Source organism: Python bivittatus, unplaced genomic scaffold (assembly GCF_059951505.1).
Source record: "Python bivittatus isolate LINGU-HERP-01145 unplaced genomic scaffold, Pbiv_v1 ctg000610_np1212, whole genome shotgun sequence".
NCBI classification, from domain to species: Eukaryota; Metazoa; Chordata; class Lepidosauria; order Squamata; family Pythonidae; genus Python; species Python bivittatus.
The window spans coordinates 9,820,078-9,845,402 of NW_028277088.1; the positions used below are offsets into that span (position 1 = coordinate 9,820,078).

At 37.2% G+C, this 25,325-nt stretch overlaps 1 protein-coding gene across 12 annotated transcripts in view; it reads left to right on the plus strand.

Annotated features, from left to right (window-relative positions):
- ZMYND11 (zinc finger MYND-type containing 11) overlaps positions 1-25,325 on the plus strand; it is a 100,897-nt gene that overhangs the window by 55,001 nt on the left and 20,571 nt on the right. For 8 of the 12 annotated variants that reach the window (XM_088150920.1, XM_015887618.3, XM_015887619.3 and 5 more), the window contains 3 exons: positions 6,086-6,245; positions 9,704-9,748; positions 14,933-15,094. In XM_088150920.1, coding sequence (XP_088007046.1) covers positions 6,086-6,245; positions 9,704-9,748; positions 14,933-15,094 — 367 coding nt within the window. The remainder of the gene's footprint in view (positions 1-6,085; positions 6,246-9,703; positions 9,749-14,932; positions 15,095-25,325) is intronic. The other 4 variants (XM_015887620.3, XM_007425490.4, XM_015887621.3 and 1 more) reach the window with 2 other exon arrangements.

Consider the following 25,325-nt stretch of genomic DNA (forward strand, 5'->3'; position numbering starts at 1 on the left):
GCTTCATTCTTCCTGTAGTGAAAAATAATGTAATCCTGTAGTTTTTGTCTGCTGGAGTGGTGGAATTCAGATACTGGCAAGCTGGATTCAGATCCCAGTTCCTTCATGAGCTTCCATCATTGAGGAATTCTAGATACCGAATTCATGCATTCTATTCCACATGCAGAATTCTTTTGCACATTTAAGAAGTGCATACGCAGTTGTGGGCTACACATGCAAGTATCAGCATCTGTGTGTTGGCAAACAGGGTATATGATGGAACTTGCTGCTACAGTGGCTCTTTCATGGAAAACATAGAGTTCCTTAGTCTGTAAGGGTCTCTCTCATTTTGCTTTCTCTGGAATAGAAATAAAAGTGAGAATGGTTGTAAAATTCAGTGAGATACAAAAGATAATGATATTGATATCAGGGTAACAATGTACATAGTGAGATATAATGTAAATGTATATAGTGAAACGGAAGAACACCAGGCTTCTTCCACTGACACATCTGTAGTGAGACTGCTTTCATCATTTTTAATGCAAATAGGTTAGTGCTTTTAAAGTTTGGAAACATTTGCACTTTTTCCCCAGGGGGGTTAGAAAGTGATTATATTTGGTGTTATTTGAAACACATGGGGTGCTTAACTTTTAGAGGAGGGGTTATTCCTTGTTGTTTGCGGCTGAGTAGATTATGAGATGATTAAGCTCTAAATGCTAGAGTAGTGATCTGCAACTTTGAATCTTTCACTCTGCTTCTGCCCCTCCCTTCAGCTTCCTGTTGGCAGCCGGCCTCATCTAACTAGATCAGGAATTCAAGGAAGGGATTGTGAGGAAGAACTTCCTTGTTTTAGTAGACAGACTAGCTAGTAAAGACTAGGGTTAACATTTACTGACTCTTAAAAGTTACATTGCAGAAGGGTTATTTTAGCTTCCTGATCACATTAAGATTGGTTTATTGTCTTATGGGAATTAACTTGCTGTTGTATATATACCTATCTGCGTGCAAACTTGTTTCGCTTTTTTCTGGTTGGGAAAAGGCCCAGAGAGTGTGATATTCTTCCCATCTCACCGTTAAGCTGAAGCTGATCCCTGCCATGGCACAAATAGCTTGCTTCAGCTCTCATGCTCCAAGGTAAGACTAATCAGATCTTTTAAGAGGAAGGAAGAGGGAGGAGTTGTTTTATTTCTTACTTATCCTCATCCCCTTAACTAGCAGAAGCCAGTGTCTATTATTAAAAACACGTGGGTATTTTCTCCCTGTAGCGGTGGCTTAATTTTTAGTAATAATAACAGTTCTTTTTTTTGTTGTTGTTTGTTTGTTTTGCCTTCAAGTCAGACTTCATTCCTGGTGACTACGTGGATAGGTTCATGCAGTTTCCTGGACAGAATTTTTGGAAGTCCCCCCCCCCCCTTTCCCCTGAAGATGAGAGCGGCAGTGGCCCACAATTTTCCATTTGGCTTCTGTGCCTAAGACAAGACTACAATTCAACATTCCCTGCTGGCTGGGGAATTCTGGGAGTTGAAGTCCACATATCTTAAAGTTGCCAAGGTTGAGAAACAGTGCCTTAGACCATGCTGGCTTACAAATAATATTATTAGCATTTATAAATTTTTTGTATCCAATCATAGTCCTTTATACTATAAAAATACTAATGTAAAAAGTTAAATAAAAAACAAAAAAGGCAAAGCCAAAGCATTATTTCGAGCTGACCCAAATAACATTGAAAACCCACCAGGATTATCAAAAGCTTCATAACACAGTTTTTACTGTCTATCTAAAACTCAGCGCGGATGTAGCCAGCTTGAATTATCTCAAAATGCGTTGTAGTCTGGGTCGTGCAATAGAAAATGCTTTGTCTTGCTTATCCATCAACTTAGTTCCTCTTGATTAACGGAGACCATGGGGTGGCTTCCTTTTTATGTGTGTGTCCAAAATAACTGTCCGTTCTTCTTTACGTCTTCTGTGCAGTCCCTCATTGATAGAGGCAGGAAAAGAGGTTAATTGAAACTGGGTCGCTAATGCAGAAAGTTCTAGAATGTTGGTATTTCAAGAAAGCATTCATGCTCCATTATGTGTTTGCCAAAGGCCAGGGAGAGCAACCACTACCATTCTGTTCTATTCTTATCTGGCCACCATGAAGAGCAAAAGAGAATTTTCTTGCTCTCGGTTACACCACTACTTCTGAAGAGAGTGTTGGGTATATTTACTTGTTAATAATTTTGTTTGTACGAATGTTTCTGGTTTTGATTGCATTTTTTGTTCGTTTTTGGTTTTGCCTTTTGTCATTCCTTTGTTTTCTGCATGGGTTTTTTTTTTTTACATGAAATAACTTTTTTGCTGTACTTTTTTGTGTTGTTGGTATTAGACTTTTATCCTGCCTTTATTGTGTACAACTCAAGACAGTGTATATAATGCTCCCAACCTCCTATTTTTGCCCCAACAGCAACTGTGTGAGGTGGGTTGGTCTAAGAGAAAGTGATTGACCTAAAGTCGCCCAGAGGGCCAGTTTGGTGTAGTGGGTAAGACAGTCTAGAAACTGGGAGACCATGAGTTCTAGTCCCACTTTAGGCACAAAGCCAGCTGGATGACCTGGAGTCATTCCTTCTCTCTCAGCCCTAGGAAGAAGGCCAGGGCAAACCACTTCTGAAATCTTGCCAAGAAACCTGCAGGGCCTTGTCCAGGCAATCACTAGAAGTCACCTGTCTGGCTTTCATGCCAAAGGGAGGTCTAGAACTCGCAGTCTCCAGGTTTCTAGTTCAGCACATTAACCAGTACAGCAAACTGGCTCTTATTATTATTAACTTACTTTGTAAGTTAATAGGTAGACTGTGGTTTACATATCCATGTATGTGCTCTTGTAGCTCTTTGAAAGAAATAGCAAAAACAGTTTTCAGTTTTCAGTTCAATGTATTACAATTACATATTGGCCAGGCAAAAACTATTCTTTATCTCCCTCTGGAGTTCCTTGCTCTTTGGGGTGAAACATATTATATATATGAACTGATTCTAGATACAGTTGACTTCTCCAGGACTAGGCATCTATCAGATGAAGTTGCTTGGGTTCACACACAGCTGGATTTTAGCTGTGTAGGTCCGTGGAGTTAACTTGCTGGATAATCTGGGAAGAGTCTGAGCCTGTTAGTCCTGAAGAAGAGGACTGGGTCATTGGGGCTCTAAGCTCTGCTCCTGTGTTTCAGATCCATGTGCCACCTGGCTGGTCAAGGCGTCACAGGAGTGACATGGGATTGGATTCAGGTGGTAGTGAATGCTTCTCTGAGACAGGACTGTTCTGCCTGCCTTGAAAGAAGTGATGGTTTGCCCTCTCCTTAAGAGGCCATCACTGGATCCAGTGGACTTGGAAAATTTAATCTGGTCTCCAACTTTCACTTCTTGGGGAAGGTTGTTGAAAGGGTAGTAGTCCTACAAGCTCCAAAGATCCCTGGAGGAAATAAATTAGTAGACCATTTTGAGTTGGGTTTCATTCTGAGTTATACTATGAGGACAGTACTGATGACCCTTGTGGATGACCTCTAGCAGGCACTGGACAGGGGTAGTCCATCCATCCGGGTCCTCTTTGATTTCTGTTTCAGTACCATCAATCATAGTATTCTTTGGGAGCTTAGGGAATTGGGAGCAGGAGGCACTATCTTATGGTGATTCTTCTCCTTCCAGGGCTGGCTCCAGTCAGTACTGGTGGGGGGAGAAGTCCAGCCCTGCCTTAGAGACAACTCTGTCTCCATTCTTATTTAACATTTACATGAATCCACTGGATAAGCTCATCTATCGGCACATGCTTAAGTACTCTATATTTCTGCACCAGGCTGTCTAAGTGACGCTGTCAAGATTCTTTCCTAGTGCCTGGAAACTCTGGAGTCTGGATGGGGAAGAATGGGCTTCAACTCAACCCCAGTAAGTCCATTTCTGATTCTGGATGGAGTTGCAGTCCCTCAGCCAGAATTAGCACACAGTTTATCACCTGTAAAGTACTACATAGTACAGGGCCAGACTATTTGTAGAGCCATCTGTCCCTAGTTATATCCATATGTCCTACCAGATACGGCAGGGTAAATACACTCCAGGTCCTTTCCTGAACCTGTGCCATCTGGCGGGATCCAGGAAACGTGCCTCCTCTCTCATGGCTCCTGTCATATGGATCAGCATCCTCCTGAGATTTGGACAGACTAACACTATTAGCCTTTTGGAAAGACGTGAAGACCTGGCTTCTTCAGGCATTGGGGGCAGGCTGTTAGTGGAGTGTGACATATATGGGGATTCTGATTGTGAATTAGTTTTTTAAGGGCTTTGGCTGCATTCCCCCCGCCCCCCCCAGTGTTTTCCTGCAGGTGCAGGGTCCGTTTTTTTCAGATCAACTGAAAGTTGATCCACTGGTTACAACAAGAATTTACCAACCGGCTTGTCACCCAAGCCTAACATCATGGGCCAAGAGAGAGCAACTGGCCCAAAGTCACCCAGCTGGCTTTCACGGCTAACTGGGGACTAGAACTCAGTCTCCTGGTTTCTAGCCTGGTGCCCTAACCACTAGACCAAACTGGCTCTCTCTTTGGTTGCATTTTGTTTTTATGATATTCTGTGTTTTTATGTTTTTTTGTTTTGTGAGCCATCTAGAATTACAAGGTTGAGATTGTAGTGGTATTAAATAAATAAATAAGACTAGGAGAAATTGCTGCATATTAAGAAACTGGAATGAACACTGACTCTTGCCTCAGTCCTTATAGAACAGTTAATAGAGGAGGGTAAAACTTGGCAGTTGTTAAAACAGCAGCAGAATAGGAAACATTTATAGATACGCATTGTCTATAAATTGTTATAATATATATTAATATAGAATTCTGATATTAGCTGGCTTTGGTCTCGTCAATTCAGCATCATTATCTAATCCAGTGTTTCTCAACCTTAGCAACTTTAACATGTGTGGACTTCAACTCCCAGAGTTCCCCAGTTAAAGTTAAAGTTGCCACACATCTTAAAGTTGAGAAACCCTGAACTAGTGGCTCCTCGGAAGTGGGCCATTTCTGCTTCTTTGCCTGACTTTTGGAACTGCTTCCCCCCGAGATCTATATGGCTCCCACCTTGCCTAACTTGAAACAATTTTTAAGAACTAGTTTTATTCCACAGGCCTTGGGATAGGAGGTATCAGATGGGCCCTTTTTAGTTAGAGGAAGGGTGATGTAGAAAAATGTTGTGTTATGTTGTTCCCTCAGACAAATGCTGAGTTTTCATATAATGTTGTTGTTTCTTTGAAGCTCCCAGGGTCATTTTGGAAACAGGCAGCCTAAAAATCTGACAAATTAAATACACAAATATTTTGCCTTTTTAAACCCTTTAGCAGATAATACCAAGCACACGGCTAGTATCAGCTATTTAGTGGTTCCCCATTTGTCTATTTCTGGCTAGCTAGCTAATGAATTACAGTAAAAATTTTGATGGCACACTCTTTCGTTCAGTCCCCTATAACATGTCATTCCAACAGATTTAGGGGAATGGGTTCTCAGTCAACAGTGTTTTGATGGAACTTACTATGCTAGTTGTCTTTGGCAGTACTTGCCCTCTGGGTTTAGACCTGTGGCTCTTAAAGTGGGTAGAATGGTAAGTCCAGCATTGGACATTTACTGAAAGGCAGTGACTAAAAGAGGAAAGAGTACTGTGCTGTTTCTTTGTGTAGTAGTAGGACAATTCTTCCCTTCCTTCACCTGCTCACCACAAAGCAAAGCCTGAATTTTGAAAAAAAACACATCTGCATCATGACCTACAAATTATTTTCCATTGGAAGGTGTTACCAAAATGACTTGTTTCTTTGCTTAATTAATTTGTGATCAGGCTTGGGAACCTTCAGTTTAGAATTTTGAGGGATTGATTTGATTTACATCTCGCTTTTCTACTCAACTGAGTTTTAAATAAACTTTTGTAGCTGATACTTCATATGCAGTGCAAAACATTAAGAGATATTAAAATAAAGGGAGGTGAGGAAGGCCAGAAAAGAACCAAAACATATTACGTAATTTTGAAATTGTCGGACTCGCCCCATAAAGAATATCCAGACAGTAAGATGGTTTTGTAAGCACTCGTTCTGTTTTCTTTGTAGGTATATGTCTCGGGTTCATGGTATGCATCCCAAGGAGACCACACGTCAGCTTAGTTTAGCAGTGAAGGATGGCCTTGTTGTTGAAACCTTGACTGTCGGATGTAAGGGATCAAAAGCTGGTATTGAGCAAGAAGGATACTGGCTGCCTGGAGATGAGATTGTGAGTATATTTTCTGCAAGTCTTTCCATCACCTTTCCTGGAATGTTGACTTGGAATTCTTAATACCCATTGATGTGCATAGTCTTAGAAAAGTTTTATTTTTTAAATGTAAAATGAGGTAGAAAGCTAGTTTGTTAATTACCTCATATAGCTGTAGGCGTTTTGTTTTACAGCACAGAATGCTTAAGATTAAAGGTAATTATTGCCTGCATAACAGCTTCAGAGGTGAATGAAGTGTATTTTTAAAAATACATCCAAATGAATATAGTTATTTATAAACATACATTTTTAGACATAGATTAATTTCAAGGCATAGCAACATAAGGTGTGATCAAAGAGATGCAGTCCAAAACTGCTTATGAAGAAATTGTTTGGCATGCTAGTTGAGAAAGTTCAGCACCCAGAACTTGTCATATGCATCCCATTATTCTTTTCCGGAAAAAGTGGAAGAGGAGCAGTTTCACCACAATATAAACCAAGTATTGGTATTTTACTTCACAACAACCCTGTTTCAGTAGGATATCTTGAAAGCACTTAATTTTGAAGACCTGAGAAAGAATTCTTTTTCTTTGCAAAGCGTTCCTGGAATGGTATCAGGGAAGGTACAAGTTTGGGAAGCTTCTAGGTACAAGTTTAGGAAGCTTCGTGTGTAGGCTTAAACTGGGATGACTAATTTTATCTTCATAGAAGTCCGAAAAATTAGCATGGACTAGGACATACTGTTAGATGAATTCTATCAAGGTCTTTCAGCTGGCCTTCAGTTGATTTAGAAAAGTCATAAGCAATGGATGGGGGCCTCTTCCTCACAACTCCTCAAGCTGATGACATTGAATATAGATGCAATACTCCAGCTGTTAGTTATTCTGAATATCTTGTAAATGAACTGTTATGTTATCAGTTTGGGTAATATATAGTAGAAAGATACCAACTGTGACTCTAAAATATTGTTTTTTAAAATTTTTTCCATATTATAGTTTCATTCGGTACAGCAATATACTGGGTAAATGTTATTCAATCTTATTTTACTGATAAACTGTCAGATTAGAAAAGTTAGCTATTTTAATTTTTTTTAATTAAATTTGGTCATGAAAGCATGGAATCCTAAGTTATTTGTAAATTAGTTATCTGACACTGTAATCAAGAGACAGGTAGCTCAAGTATACATAGAAATAAAAACAAACCAGTTTTTATTATTTCTGTTCAGTGTTATATCCGTTCAGTTTTTTAAAGGTTTTTTTTGGATCTTATAACTTAAATTAGAAGTAGCACTTCCTGATTCAAGTATTATTTTTTAATACATAAGCTAGAAAACATTTCAACTGAGATGTTCGTTGTCTAATTTACATATCCTGAGATACAGTACCATACCATGTAGAGCTGAACTAAAGGCTGTAGACTTAAGAGCAACAAACTGAAATATTAGATTTAGCAATACCCCGTATGATATCAGGCATACTGCATGTAATCAGAGTTGTGTATATTTTCTACCGCATACATAAATCAGATTTTTATGCCAAGTTAGTCAAACTTCTTCATATGGAAAAGCTGATGTATAAATCATGTGAACGTTCATGGGTTGGCTTAGATTGCACACTGATTGTGCTGCAGATAGATCCCCCAAGGGGCAGTAAGTGTTATATGGCTTGGAAATGTAGCTGTCCCATTACTAATGTAAATCTTAACTGAGTTGTCTCCTGTCTTTAATAATTTCACTATGCATGAAAGAAGCCTTGATTTAGTGAACTAAGATTCTCAATTCCAGTTTCCGTAGCCAGTTTAATTTTTGCATTGCATAAATTGTAAAATATGCACAACTCTGTTCTTAATTAGAGGGCTTGAATGTATGTTTCAAAAAAATCCACGAGGATGTGAGATACACTCTCTTCTCATTTACATTTAAATATTACATTTAAAGGTTTCTATTTATTAAAGATGCCACACTAATAATACATATCTTGCATCTCTTGGATGCATATAATTAAATTGTTTAGAAATGAAAGATGTTACATAGATGCAAACTGTGCTTAGCTTCTGTAATGGATTGATTTGCATATTTTAGTTTAGCAAAGCTTACTTTTGTGTGACAACGGGAAGCCTGCCCTAAACATTTGCCTACTCTCATCCCTTTACCAAAAAGTAACATCAAATTGCAGTTCATTGCAGAAAAGCAGTACAGAATACATAAAGTTTTTGATCATCATTTTCACCATTGTTTGTTTCCAAATTTTTATTTGTCCAAACTGCCTTGTTACTGGCCTTTAAGCATCACCAGCTCCTCTTATGATCACAAAGATATATTTTTAGGTTCATTAATATTAGGTAGCTTTCTGATGCCCGTGAACTAAGTTTAAGGAAAGGTTAATGATTTATAAATACATTAACTGTGATCCAGTTGTAAGCATGTATAAAAACTAATGGAATATAAAAATAGAGATAAAATGCAAGAGTAGTCTTGTAGAATGCGAAGAAGCCCTGGACTCAAGTGAATTTGGCTTTGTAACCAACAATGCCCTAATGTAGTCTTCTAGCCATGGATGGAGATCCCCTTGGCCTTACTAAATTTACTATGTTCCCTGTTGTAATTGCAAAACTTCAAGCAAAGTTGAAAGTACCTGCCAGGCCACAATAGATGGTTAGATGAATATGTTCAGCTTGAAGTTGGGCAAGTCTGTTTTATTATATATAGAATTACCAAAAAAATAAAATAAAAATCAAGCACTGTGGAATACTGATGATAACTGGAACTTTATAGTTGTCAGTCTTCTTTTTAATAAAGAATTAATACATGGTGTACATAAAATGACCTCTTCCCCTTTAGGGTTAGAGTATTTTCTATAATAGTCAGATACCTCTTTGTTTCCCTGTGTCTTCTAGTAAACTGATCCTGCAAGTTTTCATTTTTGCACATAAAATACATTTTCCAATTTACACTATAATGTATATTTTGGAATTGCTTAATAGTAGTTCCATAAATAATCACAGCTATCTTCTAAAAAGGGGGGATAATGATAATATTTTTTATTTACAGACCGTGGAGACAATTAGGTACCTAATCATAAACAAAGCACCTCTTGGATTTTTCTAAGGTTGACCCCATTGTGGTACATTATGATATAAGCATGTCTTTCTTCCTAGGGGCTATTAATTGAGAATGCTAATCCTTCTGCTAAGCTGAAAAATTACAAACGTGGAACCATTTTGGCTCTTTTCTTTTTTTTGCTTTGAGTGTGTTTTCCTAATTAACTTAAGTGCTTGGAAGCTTTCAGGAGCACAGAAGGAGAAGGGGAAAACATTCTGCATAAAACCAGTCCATAGAGTTTATCTGGGGGAAATATGTTTAGTGAGGATGCTCTTGATAATAGTGTGCTTTCCCTCCTGGTTTCGGTTTATGTTCCTCAGATGGGTTCCAATACAGAGACCATATTTTTGTTTTTGTTTTGTTTTCTTTATTTTGAAAGGCCTACAGTATGCAGCCTTTCTCCCGGACAACAGCAAAAATCAAGGTGAACAACTTTTGCACTATGTAGTCTTAAATACGCTCTGTTACATTCTCTTTTTCTGTTGTATATTAAGATAGATTAGATGTTGCTTTTTCAGTTTTCAGGTAATTGACTTAATAATGCTTATCAGCCATGTTCTATCTAGTTCTTGAAATCAGTCTGCTTTTGCAGCACTTCAGTTAAAATACTATTTTTTTCTCCTTCCTGGAGAGCTGGAAGTGGTCACTCACATGTTTTGCCGCAAGATGTAAAGTTGCAATGCTTTCCTTTTTGTCAGTTACTTTGGGAGGAGATGATGACATCTGGTGGAAGACTTTGCAAATGCAGAAAAAGATATACTTGTACTTTGAGAATTTTTGTGTTTATCATAATTAGAATACTGGCTGCCAGATGTTAGTTATATAAATGCCTCCTGTCTCATGTAAGGAAATTACGTGGCAGATACCCTTGTACACCCCTGGTTCTGCAGATGTTCCAACATTTGTCCAGACTTTACATCTTTAAAAACACAGGTTTTGGTTTTTTTAAAACAATAGTGTTGGACACACAATTTGAGTTAATTTATTAAAAAATCATTCCATTAACACTGCCATTTATTTTGCTTCCTATAATTTTATTTTTGAATTTCTGATTTCTCTGTTACATTTCAGTTAAAAAAACCCAATATATTAATTACCTGCTTTATTTAATGTTTAAAGAGGAGATTACATCAGAAATATAACCCCCCCATCCATAAGCATGTGTTCCTAACCACAATGACAGCAAAATGACAAAATGTGCGCTATGATTTCATGACATAAGCTCCACCCCTTCATACTTGAGTTATGATTTTACACATTGAAGTTGATTTTATAATCAGTAAATATCATTCAGTGAATAGTTGTTTAAAAAGACTGTGTGTCCAGTCTACTCAACCTTATGGTTAAAAATTACTTTATCACGTAAAATACCTGTGTCTGAATCTATCCAATCCAAGAGGGTAACGGGTAGGGTCAGCTTTAGTGTGTTAGACAGCTGAACAGGAGAGTTTGCACATTCTCAAGGACTGCACCATACCAGAAATAACTAGATCCAGTGTATGAGGATTTGAAGTTGTTATTTTTTATTTAATAAATTGTATTTATCAATTACAAAAAAATATGACAAAACACCTAAATACACTAAAAAAATCCCACACACAATTAACAAAACAATCTTTAAACTTAAAGAAAAAAAAATAAGAGGTGCATTTGGAGTTATAAATCCTTAGGTTATAAATCCTTCTTGCACAGCAAGAAGATATAAATAAATACTAGGCCAGCTATTAGTAATATCATATTAATGATTTCACAATAAATTTTAACTTTTTGCTTTTTTTTTTATTTAGTTAACTGATCCTCATGTGGAAATCCCACTGAAATTAACTGGAGCAGGGAAAGATTTTGTAGTTCCCTTTCATTTCAGTTGGTTTTATACAAAAGATTTATCATGGAATTATGCCCAAACCTTTTATTTTGTAATTGCTTCTTTTCTGTGAATGAGATTCTCTTTTCTGGATAATCAAACTTGCATAAAGAAAAAGAAAAGAGTACAGCATGAGAAGGTTAGTTAAAATTAACATTCTGGTAGTTTGGTAAATAATATAACAAATAATTTAAAACATGCATGTTGTCTTCTTTCTGAAGTGTACAGTGGTACCCTACTTATGAACGCCCCTACTTATGAAATTTTCGAGATACGATCAGCTCCGGCCCCAAAAATACCTCTACTTATGAACTTGCCTTGACTTACGAACCGGATCCGCGGCCATTTTCCACCCGTTCCACATGGTCTGTGGCCATTTTCCGCCCGTGCCACGTGGTCCGTGGCCGTTTTTCCGCCCTGCCACGTGGTCTGCGGCCATTTTCCGCCCATTCCACATGGTCCGCGGCCATTTTTCCGCCCTGCCGCGTGGTCAGCGGCCGTTTTTCCTCCCCTGACGCGTGGTCCGCGGACGCCAGAACGGATTAACGGTAATTACATTGAACCTTATGGGAAAATTTACTTCTACTTGCGACCAACTCGACTTGCGATCAGAGTCACGGAACGGATTAAGTTCGCAAGTAGAGGTACCACTGTACTTTGACTATAAAGCTCAAGTTCTATAGATTTAATATAGCTAGCAAGGAAATAGTTGACAAACGGAAAAGATAGCACAAGGGGAAAATGAAATACAAAAGACCAGTTTATGAATTATGAGTGCTGTTACATCATCAAACTCATAATCAGGCTTAGTATTTTTGTATGCCTATGTATCACAGCAGACATAGATGTGGAATAGTGTGTATTCACACAAAACATATCTCTGTATGAATGGGACCTACACTCTCTCAAAGTAGGAACAAAAAATTGGGTACCGAGTATCATCAACTGACATCTCCAAGTGGATCTAGTGATTTTAAAAACAACATATATCAATGTAAACATTTTTCTAGGAAGGGTTTTATTTCACCTTATATGGTAGTTTTCTTTTAATGGAAAAAGTGGGAATCTGGCATTCATGATCATTTAAATGTGTTCCACCATACACCATGTTCTGGGTTGTGATGGATTATGCCCTCTGTGTTTAAGATCATAAATTATCTCAGAACAGTGCCAATGAAAATTATAACATGCAGTATGTCTATGAAGGCTACCACCTGCAGGTTAGTTACTGTGGAATTGGAAGAAGATTAAAAGGTTTGCTCATTTAGGTTGGACTCAGATTGATTGTAGATAAGGGTGGAGCCTCTGTTTACTTGGCCTAATGGAAAATCTTCCTATTCATATAAAGAAATTGCATTAATAACTCACATATGATTTATAAATAAATGTAAAATAAATATTTAAAATTACTATCCTAAAGGAATTGATTATTCTGTGGTGTTTTATTTCCCAAAGCCGGTTTTTACTGTTTTGGGAAGACTCATATTCTTTCAGTGTATAACAAGAAACTTACAACTTCTGTAGTTATCCTTGTAGCTTAAAGAATCAAAATGAGCTCAAAATGTTTTGCCATCCAAAGCAGTACAGAGCTTGAGAAGGGCATCCAGAGTCTTAGGGGCTACATAAAACTGTTGGTATGTTGACACTCCTTAATAATCTTATTTTCCCAAAGAACAATTTGTGTTGTTTTTGTAGTTACGTTAGACTGCTTGGCCTACAGTTGAAAAGTGCCCCTAAAACATTTATTTCATAAATTGTAGCATAAAAACCAGTAAGCGGTTTTTTTTCTGGTGAGACTTCACTAAGGATGGCTTCAACTTTAAGTTCAAGTGATGATGCACGCTATTCATATGTGACAGTAAAAGCTAAATGTGTGTGAGTATTAGCAGTTGAAGAACATTGAAATTAATTCTACTCTTCGGAAACACTGATACTAACAGATATGCTCATTTAGGTAGATTATTCCCATTATGAGGAAAATTAGGAAATCAGTGAGTTGGAAAGAGGCAGTTCTTACTTTGTTCTGCATTGTTTTGAGACATCGTATTTTTAGGCTTCATTTACACAGTTGCAAACATTTGAAGGACCACAGCCCTGACCAAGACTGAAATTAGGTCAAAATTCCAATATTTGGATTCATTGAAATCAAATTGGAAAAGGTATGTTTCAAAAATTATGAAGCTGCTTGAACTTGAACTGCCATATTTTAAAGTTGATTTGTGTTTTGTTCTGCTCTGTTTGTACATTCCTGCAAGTTTGCAAACTTTAACTTTCTTGTCAGCATTTGACTTGTATCATTTAATTTGCAGGAGTGCTCTGTTCTTGCAAGAACCTTTGCTTTGGCCTGGTGCAGTTTCCCACAACCTCATAATTGTATTAAACCTATAATTCCCAGAATATTCAACCATCATAACTCTGAGAGGTTGGGAATTCTGCAGATTGTAAGATCAATACATCTGCAGGGCCCTGGAGATTGGATAAGCTGTTTAGTGGGTCAATTCCGATTCATTTCTCTGTTCTACTCTAAATTCTCATACAGGTCAGCAAATTTTAATGAAGAAATAAGAACCTATATAAAATTCAATCAGAGCAAAACCAAATTACAAAGTACTTCCAGGTGATCTGGAAGTAGGAAGGAGGCAGAACAGCTTTTAGAGTCCTTGCCTCTAGCGAAAAATGTTTAAAACTGGCCATTATGTATAATTTATATCACAAGTGATGCTGAGCATTTTCCTGCTCACATGACACTTGCATAGAAAGGAGTCCTGTCTGAACTCTGAGGAACAGAGGGATTCTTCTTTTATTTGGGTTCAGCATGCACTCACAGATGATCCAGCACTTTGCACATGCTTAGAGAAAGAAATGAAAAGGAGGAAGAGCCACGGGGGTCCAGGGAGGGGAGCAAATAATAAAACATGCATTGCTTTTGATTTTGCCATATTACTCTGACCTCAGCAGCTATTGCTGCCTTTTTAAGGCTGTTTCTTCTGTCTAATCAGAGAAGATCCACTGTAGGATCAACTGATAAATTGATGCATTCAGAAGAAGTGTCACAGCTGTTGTGGACAAATTGGTGCATGGAATAGCAGGGACAGCTCTTATTCCTCCTGCTCCCTGCTAAAAAACCAAACAAAATGAAGCCCTGGAAAAGGGGGTAGCAATTCCCAAAACTGCTTCTGATGAGCGCTTGATGGGGTTCCCGTGTTCCTTAGAATTCCACATCTGGACGGGGATTTTATTCACCCTTTCAAAAGGAAAAAGAGTTAGACCAGACTCAGGAGAGGACCAATAGAATAGCAGATGGTTGAATATCACAATTCATTTGCCTAAAGCAGAGGAAGGAATCCCATTGCCTTCGTTTAAAGGTAATTGGGGCTTCGTTGAAATTCAGAGTTTATCTTATAGTACGTAAGATAAGAAACCATTTTGGGGGTGAGGGTGGAGTTCTTTATCTGAATGCTGGGAACATGACATAAGTGTTGTGTTCATGCTGCTGACCAGACATGCTCATTCCATGATTTAAACCCCAGCATTTATTAGAAGCTAAAAGTGTAGCACTTCAGTTACCAGTATGCTTGAAGTTTATAGAGTGGAATTTAAAAGAAAAAAAAAGGTATAATCCATGAAAGAGGTACCATATTTTAAAATGCCTAACAATTGCTAGACTTCAAGAAATGTGCTTTATTCATGGCTGTTTCAGATATTGACAGAATGTTCTATCAAATTATTTTGTATTTTTTGTAGGACTGGGAGACAGAAACTCATGACTGGTATTGTTTTGAATGCCATTTGCCTGGAGAGGTGTTGATATGTGACCTGTGTTTTCGTGTATATCATTCCAAGTGTTTATCTGATGAGTTCAGGCTTAGAGACAGCAGTAGTCACTGGCAATGCCCAGTTTGCAGGGTGAGTACCTCTGAGCTTTCATGTGCTGAATAGAGGCTTGGTATTTGTTATTTATAGTTTCAAGATGTTTCTGGCCAGGAGAAACATCCAGCTTTGTCTACTGCAAGGACAGTCCATATGTTAAATGCAGATGCAGATATCAGGCCAAATCTGGGTGTGCCTGGGCAAAATCAGTGAAATAAAAGCCTGCTACCAAGAATCATTGCCTTGAGGCAGTAATTAAGCATTTTGCTGGATTGGCCTGGAAAAATCCTCATGTGCCATAACCTGGAGTTTCAGAACGATCTATGTGAATCCTCAACAGGCTTTGGCTGTAACTAAGTAAATAGTACAGGAGCTCTAATTCCCATTCAATTCACTAGGAGGATTACTTCTCTCCCCCCCCCCCAAAAAAAGAATCAGTTCAAGATGTATTGTCTTGATGGGCATAGGCCCCATTCTTCCAAGCACATCCCTTCATTACATACATAGAACTTGGAACCAGAGTGATCCCCCCCCACCTTTCACTTTTTCACTTGCCTGGATGTTTAATCCTTTCTGCATTTGCCCAACCATATCCAGATGTGTGCAATATTTTGGGATTCTCTAATGCCAACAACTAGATTGTTATTAAAAAATGTAAGCTTTATGTGCATAATTCTGTCAGGACTCCAGAATGTTTGCATTATGATTTAAGGAAAATATAGTACATACATATAAACAAACTTAAATTTATTTCTTAATGACTTTTTTGCCACCCTTTAAATCAAAATTTCCCCAGGGTGACTTACAGAACATTTAAATAATGTAATCTAAAATTTTCTTTCTTTATCTCTCTTTCATATTATATTTTAAGCTACAGATGTTTGGAAATGTTGTGGGATGAAATTCACAAAAAGCAATTCTATTCAAATGTTGCACATTAAACTTTGTCACATTTTGCTAAAGTTTCCTTGGAATTAGGTGCTTTTCATTCAAAATCACCTTTTTTGTATTCCCTTTTAAAAAACATCACCTTAAAAAAAGAATCGAATAGTGTCTGGATTTCTTTTTTCCAGTGTGATATAGTTTGTGTAGGAATGGCAGAGGGGAGAGTTGAGAAATGTTTACAAACACCAATTGATAGGCCTTTTTCTCCTCTGCTTTTCCTATTTAACTTTCTCACATAGACATGCATAGTATATACTGTGCTGAAGAATGTGTGGAAAAACGTGTGAATTAACAGTCGCTGTAACTTAAATTGTAGGAAGAGTCATCTTGCTTATTATAAAGATTATTGTAAAAATAATGAAGGTGTAAAGGTCACATGGTAGGAAGAGAGAATAAATTATTAAGCCTTAGGTGGAGGGACGTCATTGTTCCCATTGTACCCTTTCTCCCCTAAATTCTTGATTCTATCTCTGAGCAATAAGAACCCCCCACAAGACCTTACCCTTGGCTCTGCTTTCTTTTTTCAAGCCATACCTTTTTCCTTCCTCTCTTGACTTTCTTACAAGTAGGCCTTTACTCCCAAGTAAGCTATCACTCATAAAAGAGCCTCCATTTTGCTCAGCAGCCACCATTTACACTCAGCTGCCACACTTAATCAGGCTTCAGTCCCTCCACCCAGCCTTCTGTCTTCTTCCACTATGGTCGGACTCTCATGGATTCCCCACATTTGTTTCTTTTGTTTAAGCAAATGGCTAGCAAATAACTTCTGTTAGCTGTCTTGATTGTAGTCCCAACATTTGATTGGGCAAGATAAGTATTTGAAACCAGATTTTTTTTTCTTCTGGTTTTGCATTAATCACTGCCAAGATTAGACAGCTTTTTGGGGGGATGTGATTGAATAGCAGCTTATGATTCAGTCCTTGGAATTTGTGTAACAAAACCAAATATGGCTCTTCAGGTCCCAGTGGATTTTCAATATGTCTACGAGCAATTTTGGCATATTTTTAAGACTTCTGCTCCTCCAGATTTGATTGACATCAGATTACAAATTCATATCTTTTAAAAGTGTGTATGAAACCATGGATGAGAGATCAAGATTCATGACAGTGTACTAGTTGGCCAAAGAACTCCATGCAGGCCATTTTGTAATTTGGTACCCTGCTCTATACTGGCCAGCTGCATCTCCTAATATTGGTGTGTCCCCCTGCCTATGCCCGCAGTGAAGCAGTGCATATAATCTATAAAGCTTTACTTAATGGTGGCAAATACCAGTCGCTACTCAGCAGAAGAACAGCTAGTGCAGTCAGATCACCACCCTTTTGCGGGGCTCTGAAATTTGTGGGCAAAATGGCTTTTTGGAACTCTCCTGTTCAATAGGCAGTATTTAATTCTAGGGGCAAGACTTCACTATCATTGATTCACAGATGCATTTATTTTGGGAAACGAGTTTGGCTTTAGAAAGTACTTCCTAATGTTCTTGCTCCCATCCATAGGAGGCAAGGGCAGATTACAATAGCTAAATGTCTAAAGGCACTTTCTGCATTTTCCCCTGTCATTCTGCACAAACATTTCCTTCCTGAGATGCTTTTGCTATAAGAATTGAATGGAAGATTAATGAAGTAGAGGTCATTCTTCAGCCACTAAACAGGAAAATCGCTTGGGCATTGTGAATTAAGTTGTAAATAATGTCAAGTGACTGCACTTTCTGTAAGAGTGTGTATGTTTATTCACTTGTTGTGATCCATACATCCACACAAAGAGGCTTTGCTACAAGAAATTGAATTTAGCTTAACCAGACATCATGTCGGCCAAAATGGAGTCATCGCTGAATCCATATAAAGTGTCTTTGGAGAAGGATGACTTAAAGCACCTTTGTGCTCTTAACTCCTCCCTACACTTCTGTCAGGAAAGCGCATATACTCAAATCACAAACAAGCCGCTCTGGAAAGCAGAGGAAATAGATTGGGGCAGTTGTAACAAGAGAAGCACTAATGAAACGTCCTCCTTTGTCAGTCCTCAGCAATAAATCATCCCACTTTATATGAATTTAGTATGACCCAAGCTTGCCATTGCTACATCTGATCTGGTCCTTGAAGATGGTTCTTCTTCAAAGTAAAAACATAGTAGCCCAGTGCAGCTTGTGTTGGTCACAGGTATGAAATACCAGGCTGCATGCTTGTTCAAAGCTTAGCAGCAAATCAGTTATGAGAACATTCTCCATCCCTTTCTGTGTTAAAGTACAATATATTTTTTCAGGGTGATATTTGTATTTTTTACCCTTGGTTAACAACAGTAATTGGGACCAGAATTTCTGTTGCTAAACAATGCAGTTGTAAAGTGCGATGTCACATGACCATGCCACTTAGTGACAGCAGTTCCAGCAGTCCCTGGTTAGCATCATTAAGTGAGGACCATGTGGGTCGTTAAGCAAGGACCTCACATGATTGCGACTTCTGACTTCCTGTTGGCTTCCCCATTGACTCTGCTTGTGGGAAGCCAGCATGGAAGGTTGCAAAGTGTGATCACAGGACACTGTGATGGTTAGAAATCTAGGCCGTTTGCCGAGCACCTTGATTGTGATCATGTGACTGCAAGGGCACTGCACTGGCTGAAACTTCAAGGACCAGTTGTAACTTTGTTCAATGGCGTGACACGTTCAAACAGTTGCTGAATAAGTGGTTGTTAAACGAGGACCACCTGTATTCAAATACAATATTCAGTAATCATTCAGAAGCATGTAAGTGTAATGATGCAATCAGAGCATTTTTCAAGACCATATTCAGTCTTAATTACACTTCTGTGTAGTAATAAAGTCCAGCAATAGTGCAGATTAGTAGCTTGAAGCATTGAAGTCAATGAATTTTCTGTTATGGCCTTTAAGCCAGAAAACACAATATATCTCAAATATGTAAAGCAGATATATAGACAGAAACGCATACACCTAAAATCTATAGATACAAATAAAAAGTGATCATAAAATACAATTAAAATAATAAAAACAGCAACAACAATAATAATAATGCAAATATTAGTGATGATCACCAAGATTAGCACTAATCTTCAGTCACAAGTGGGACAAGTAGAACAAATAGAGGCACAGAAGCAGGCAGCCTGTGAATATACGTCAGAGTCCTGGTTGGATAGAAGGAGCAACAAATAAGCGTTAAACTCTCTGCCAGGGTTTTTCTTTGAAATGGGGTAGATAAATGTCATCTGAGATTCCCTGTAAAGAGAGCAACAGAAAAGCATGTGGCTCAGGGACTCCACAGAGCTATCCTCACACGGGCATATGCTCTTCTGTAGAGAGATGGTTTTGTAACACGCCTGAAACACTGAAGTGTATTTTGAAATGGATTAGCCTGCCTGTGAAAATGGTTTTCTTCAATTAAATGGAGAATATTTTTAAAGAGCACAAAAACGCTTTCTTCTGCAAAAGCTGAAACCAGGAGGGGAGATGGAATAGCTTATTTTGCTTGTTTCCTTTTTAAAACATGCACATAAGACAGGTGTACCGTATTTAGTATTTCTGGAGATCACAGTAAATGCACTTTCTCACGAATCCTTCCCAAGTGTAAGACAAAATCCATATGTTACCAGCCGAATATTGGTGCCAATATCCCGTGTCTATCCTGTGCTGCTTTCTGTGGTATTTAAGAAGGTGGATCGTCTAAGTACATCAATGTTGTATGGAAGCAGCTATATCATTAACCTTCCCCACATGATGTGGTTCATAGGCAGTAAGAAACTGCTTCGTAGGTGATCAGACCATTGGCTACTGACTAGATGTCCAGGAGTGGTCTTCCCTGTTGCTTGTTTTCTGATCCTTTTATTTTAAAATGATGAATAGTGACTTTGGGATACTCTGCCTGCATTCCTTCAAATGGTTTTGTGCTGAGGGGCCCATTTCGTTTCTGAACATTAAGGGCTGCAAGAGAAACATGGCAGTTATGTGGTAATGTCAGCAAAACGGGTGGAACTGTTGGCGATGGAGGTGAATACAGGTAGTCCCCAGTTTAAGAACAAGTTCTGTTCCCAAGGTCTGTCCTTAAGTCGAATTTGTATGTAAATTGGAAAAGTATTATCATATAATACTGTATAAATAGTATTGTGTAATGAACTTGAACCATTGTGTATTTAACTCAAATTTTTGCTACAGTAGGCTCCGTTCTTAACTATGGGTCGTCCCTAACCCAGGTGTTCTTAACCCAGGGACTACCTGTACTGAAAATAGGTGTGATTAGACTCCTCAAGTTTGAATATACCTGTAACCATTAAAAAACAATTCACACCACTAGAATTTGCTGTTTTGCTTTCAGGTTTCTGAAGCCTGATTTGGGACGTGTTCTGGGTTTGCAAGGAATGGGTTTGGCAATACATGTACTTCTTGAATCGCAGGTTACCTATCCCTGCTTTAAGGAGAGAGTAGGAAAACTTGCTGTGATGCATAGGTCTGTGGCTGTTGGTAACAAACCAGCAAGTTTTCTGCCCTTTTTGAATGTGTATTAGGTCACTAACCCTTCAGTCATCTCCACTCTTGTATTCTTTCAACTTCCCAGACTCACAAGGGTGATGGGATTCCTTGTAGGTAGAACTGAATTGTCGAATTTTCCTCTTGGTTTTAGCCAGAGGGTAGGCTTATGATTCCCCATTTCCTATAACAATGTCTTTTTTTTAACAGCCATGGCTAGTGAACTGTTGGCTCTTTGTAGTCATTTTCTCTTGACAAGAGAAACAGACTTCTAAGTGATGGGTGCTGTCCAAAAACACAAAGAACCTTAATGAACTTGTAAAAAAGGCAATCAGGCCTATTCAGCATTATCACCAGTAAATAAACAAATGTCTAAAAGGAAATAACTGAAGCAGTCACCAAAACAAGGGTACAGCTTGCATAACTTTCAACTGAAGATTCTCCATTCACAAAGATAAGAAATCTGCATCTGTCCTGGATAGCCGCTGAAATGTCCCTAAATTCAGTAGTTGGAGGAGGTGTGGTGGGAAAAAATCAGAAGCCTGTTAGCACCTTTTCTGACTTTTAAAAACATTTGTTAGTCGAAAAAGGTGCTGCCTTTTTGGTGGTTTTGAAGTGGTTCATTTGAATCAACACTCTGGGTGTATTAAGTAAACTCACAGTGGGACTGAGGATCATTTTGAAGGACTTCTCATACCTCAGAATACTGTATTCCTTGCCAAATGTGGGGTTAATTTCAGGGATGCTTTGCATTGAATTCAATTAAAATATGGGCCAGGATAGACACCATCTGCTGTTTTCGGCTGAAAGTCAGAATTGTAATTGGAGCGATAGTGGGGCTTTATAGCCCTGGCAGGGCAAGAGCTGTCTGCATGTTGTCCTTTGGAAGATTGTTGGGACTATTAAACCAGGGACAGATTGTGTTGTTTGGTGTTTGAATTTCTCCTTCCAGGATGTATTTAAGGTATAATGTCAGATCATTAAAGCCCATGAGTAGCTTTTATTCAAGCACGGCTAAAGCTGAGGAATTCATTCAACATTTTAATAATTTATGTTCGGAACATGGCTGCATTTTCAGGCTTTAAAAAATATGCGTATAGCATAAGCACTGTTGCAGAACTGTATCGGAATGCCTTCTGTGGTGCTCTTCATTGCAGGGCAGCTTGCCATAAGTTTTATAATGTGTTTTTTCCCCCAAGCATATTAGTAGTGCAATGAAAAAAGGTATTCCCCCTCTTCACAGTCTTAATTCCAAGCATGACTGTTTCCTTGGTCATCATTCCACTTGCATATTTGTGGGTATTTTTATTGCTGGGGACTATATGCTGAATTTCTCATGCTTCCTGAACACCATCCCATAACATGAAAAACAAAGCACTCAGAACCATTAGGAAGAATTCTGGTATCAGACAAGGAGGATAAATGGAAGCAGTGCATTTTTCTCTAGCTATGCTTGACCCTTCCTTGACAAGAGAAGAGGCAAAGGCTAAAATCACATGGAATTAATCCATACAATTGCTTGCATCACATATTTTTGTAAACCTTCATAGGTTTGATAGTGCCGCTGTCATTCTCAATACTAAGAGGTTCTGTTAAATTTCTGCCATAATAGAATTATAATTAAAGTTTTATCATTGGTAAAGTTGGAATCACAGTTCTTCTGGTTCCATATTTTGAAGTTTGCAAACTCAGAGAAAACGGTGATGATGATTATGTTCTTCCAAATGAAAGAATTAAAATGTAATGGCTAAAACTTTTGTCTACTAGGAAAACAAGATAGTTTTTGAAAGTTCCAAATGTATTATGCAATCTAGTGCAGATTGAAATTGAAATAAATAATCCTGCAATACTGCTTGTTTTTATTTATCTACTGAATGATAAGTGTTATTTTTCCAGGAAAACAGTAGTAGTAGTAATAATAATACTGCTTATTCTTTATTTTGTGATGGATTATTGGTGCCTTCCTGCAGAGGGAAAGTATAAAACTTTTTTTTTTTTTTTTTTGCACTGGGACAATTTTTTTTTCCTGGATGGAGCAGAATTCAATAGATAATGGAACAAAGGTACAATGAGGTATAGAACTCTAGAGAATCCACTTTCCCATAGCTTTAAATTTGTCTAAAGTGACTATTGAAAAAATGTGAGATTCAAATTTAAGAGATTAGTTGTGTACTTAAATGTTGGAAATGTATATTGAACAGACAATTTTCTGTTTCCTGTTGTGGATTTATTAATTTAATAGCAGTAATGTATTATTTCCAGTCCAATCCTATTTTGGATTCAATGCCTTCTTCCATTGTTACACTGGCTTCAGTGGAACTCCTTTTTTTTTAAAATAACTTTATGAAATTTTTAAACAAGAAAGATAAAAACTAACAAGAGCTAATATTTAAGACAAAGGAAGAAAAGAAAATAGAGAACAAAGCCAAAAGTGCAGAAAGAAAAGAAAAAAGTACAAAGAAATGAGTTCCAGTTTTCTTTTACAACAGCTATAGATATAGATTTAAATTGAACTCTTACTCTAAGGTTACAACATAACTTTCATTTTTTCTATCCTCTAATATTTTTTCTAATTATCAAACCCATATATCATAGTTTCATTTTTTTGTTTGTTTGTTTCACGCAGAAAGTTTAAAAGGGGTTTCCCAGTCAGCATTGAAATGAATCAGTGTCTTTTCTCTAACCAAAGCTGTCAATTTAGCCATCTCACAAGCTCCATCATCTTCATAATCCACTCTTCCATTTTGGATAATGTCAAATCCTTCCACTTTATAATATCATATAAAGGTCTTGCTGGTGTTATCGTGTATAAAACAAAAATTCCATGACTTTTTTCCAGCTCCTTATCGATCAGTCCCCAAAGAAACATTTCTGGCTTCAATTGTATATTAATTTTTAAAATCTTCTGAATTAATATATGTATTTGGATCCAAAACCTTTTAGCCTTTTTACATGTCCACCAAGCATGATAAAAAATCCCTTCTTGTTCACATTCCCAACATATATTCAAAGTACCTTTATACATTTTAGACAATTTTTCCAGTGACAAATACCAACGATACATCATTTTATAAAAAGTCTCTTTAAGATGATAACATAATGTAAATTTCAGTCCTTTCATCCACATATTCTCCCATTGTTCCATTTGTCTGTTATAATCAAAATTCTTGGTCCATTTTATCATATATTCTTTCATTTGTTCTTCTTCTGTTTCAAATCTCAATAAAAATTTATATATTTTAGCAATAACATGTCCATCATTTGTACATAATTCTGTTTCAAATTCAGTCCTACAAAGAACCAGAAGTACTTTTATCTACTTTGAATCTTTCTAATAATTGTACATAGGAAAACCATTGACACTTATAACCTTCTATTGTCAAATCATTTTTTGATTTCATTTTAAATTCTCTCTGGGAAAATTCTAATATATCACCATAAGTTAACCATGTATGTTTAGTTATCATTTCTCTTCTATAATATGCTTCTTGTGATGAGAGCCACAAAGATGTTTTCGGACACAATCTGGATTTATATCTATTCCATATTCTCAATATAGCCGATCTAACAAAATTATTTTAAAACATTTTAAATATTTTATTTTTAAAGTTAATGACTTTATCATATCACAAATAATCATGCCACCAAACCTCAGATTGTATCCTTCCCGCTCCAATAATCTTTTTTTTCTCAGCAACACCCACTCTTTCAACCAAACTAAATAGCAAGCTGCAAAGTACAGTTTCAAATCAGGTAAACTCAAACCTCCTGTTTCTTTAACATCTTGTAATATCTTATATGTGACTGGTGGTTTTTCTCCCTGCCAGATAAATTTAGTTATATTTTTCTGCCACTATTTAATTGGTACATCAGTTGTCAAAACAGGTATTATCTGAAACAAAAATAACCTTTTGGGGAAAGCGTTCATCTTAATCACAGAAATTCTCCCCAACAATGACAATTGTAATCTGTCCCATCCTAATATACCTTTTTTAACTTCATTCCATGTCTTAACATAATTATTTTGAAATAACATGCAGTTCATATTTGTCAAAGTAACACCCAAATATTTTACCTTTTTCTCAATCTTGAAACCCATTTTATTCATCAATTCTGTTTGATCTTGTGTCTTCATATTTTTTGTTAGCATATTTGTCTTGTTTATTAACCTTAAGTCTCTTTTTTTAACCTTTACACCCATTATCCTCCCATCTTGCCTTATATCTCTATTCAAAACCTCAAGAACCAAATAAACAGAAGAGGGGATAATGGGCAACTTTGTCTTGTTCCTTTTTGTATCTCACAAGATTTTGTTAGATCTCCATTAACAATAACTTGTGCTGTCTGTGAAATATAAATTGATTTTACCCATTTTATAAAGTTCTCCCCAAAGTTCATATCTTCCAAAACTTTAAATAAATAGGGCCAATTTAAGTTGTCAAAAGCTTTCTCTGCACCTAAAAAAATTTATGCGGCTTGTTTTTCATTATGCTGTTCCAAGTATTCTATAAAATCCAACACTGTTCTGAAATTGTCTTTTAACTGTCTTTTAGGTAAATATCTGTATTGGTCTTCTTAAGTAAATTCTTGCAGAATTAGTTTCAATCTGTCTGCTAAAATCGTTATAAACAACTTATCATTATTCAGTAATGATGTTGGTCTATAATTGGTGTTAAAGTTAGATCTTGCCCCTCTTTAGTTATTAATGCTATATTAATCTCTTTCCAAGTCTCTGGCATTGTTCCTCCCTATAGTATAGAATTCATTGTATTTTGGAGGGGTTGTAAAAGTTCATCTTCAAAACATTTATAATAAGAACCTGGCAGTCCATCTGGTCTTGGTACTTTTTCTGGT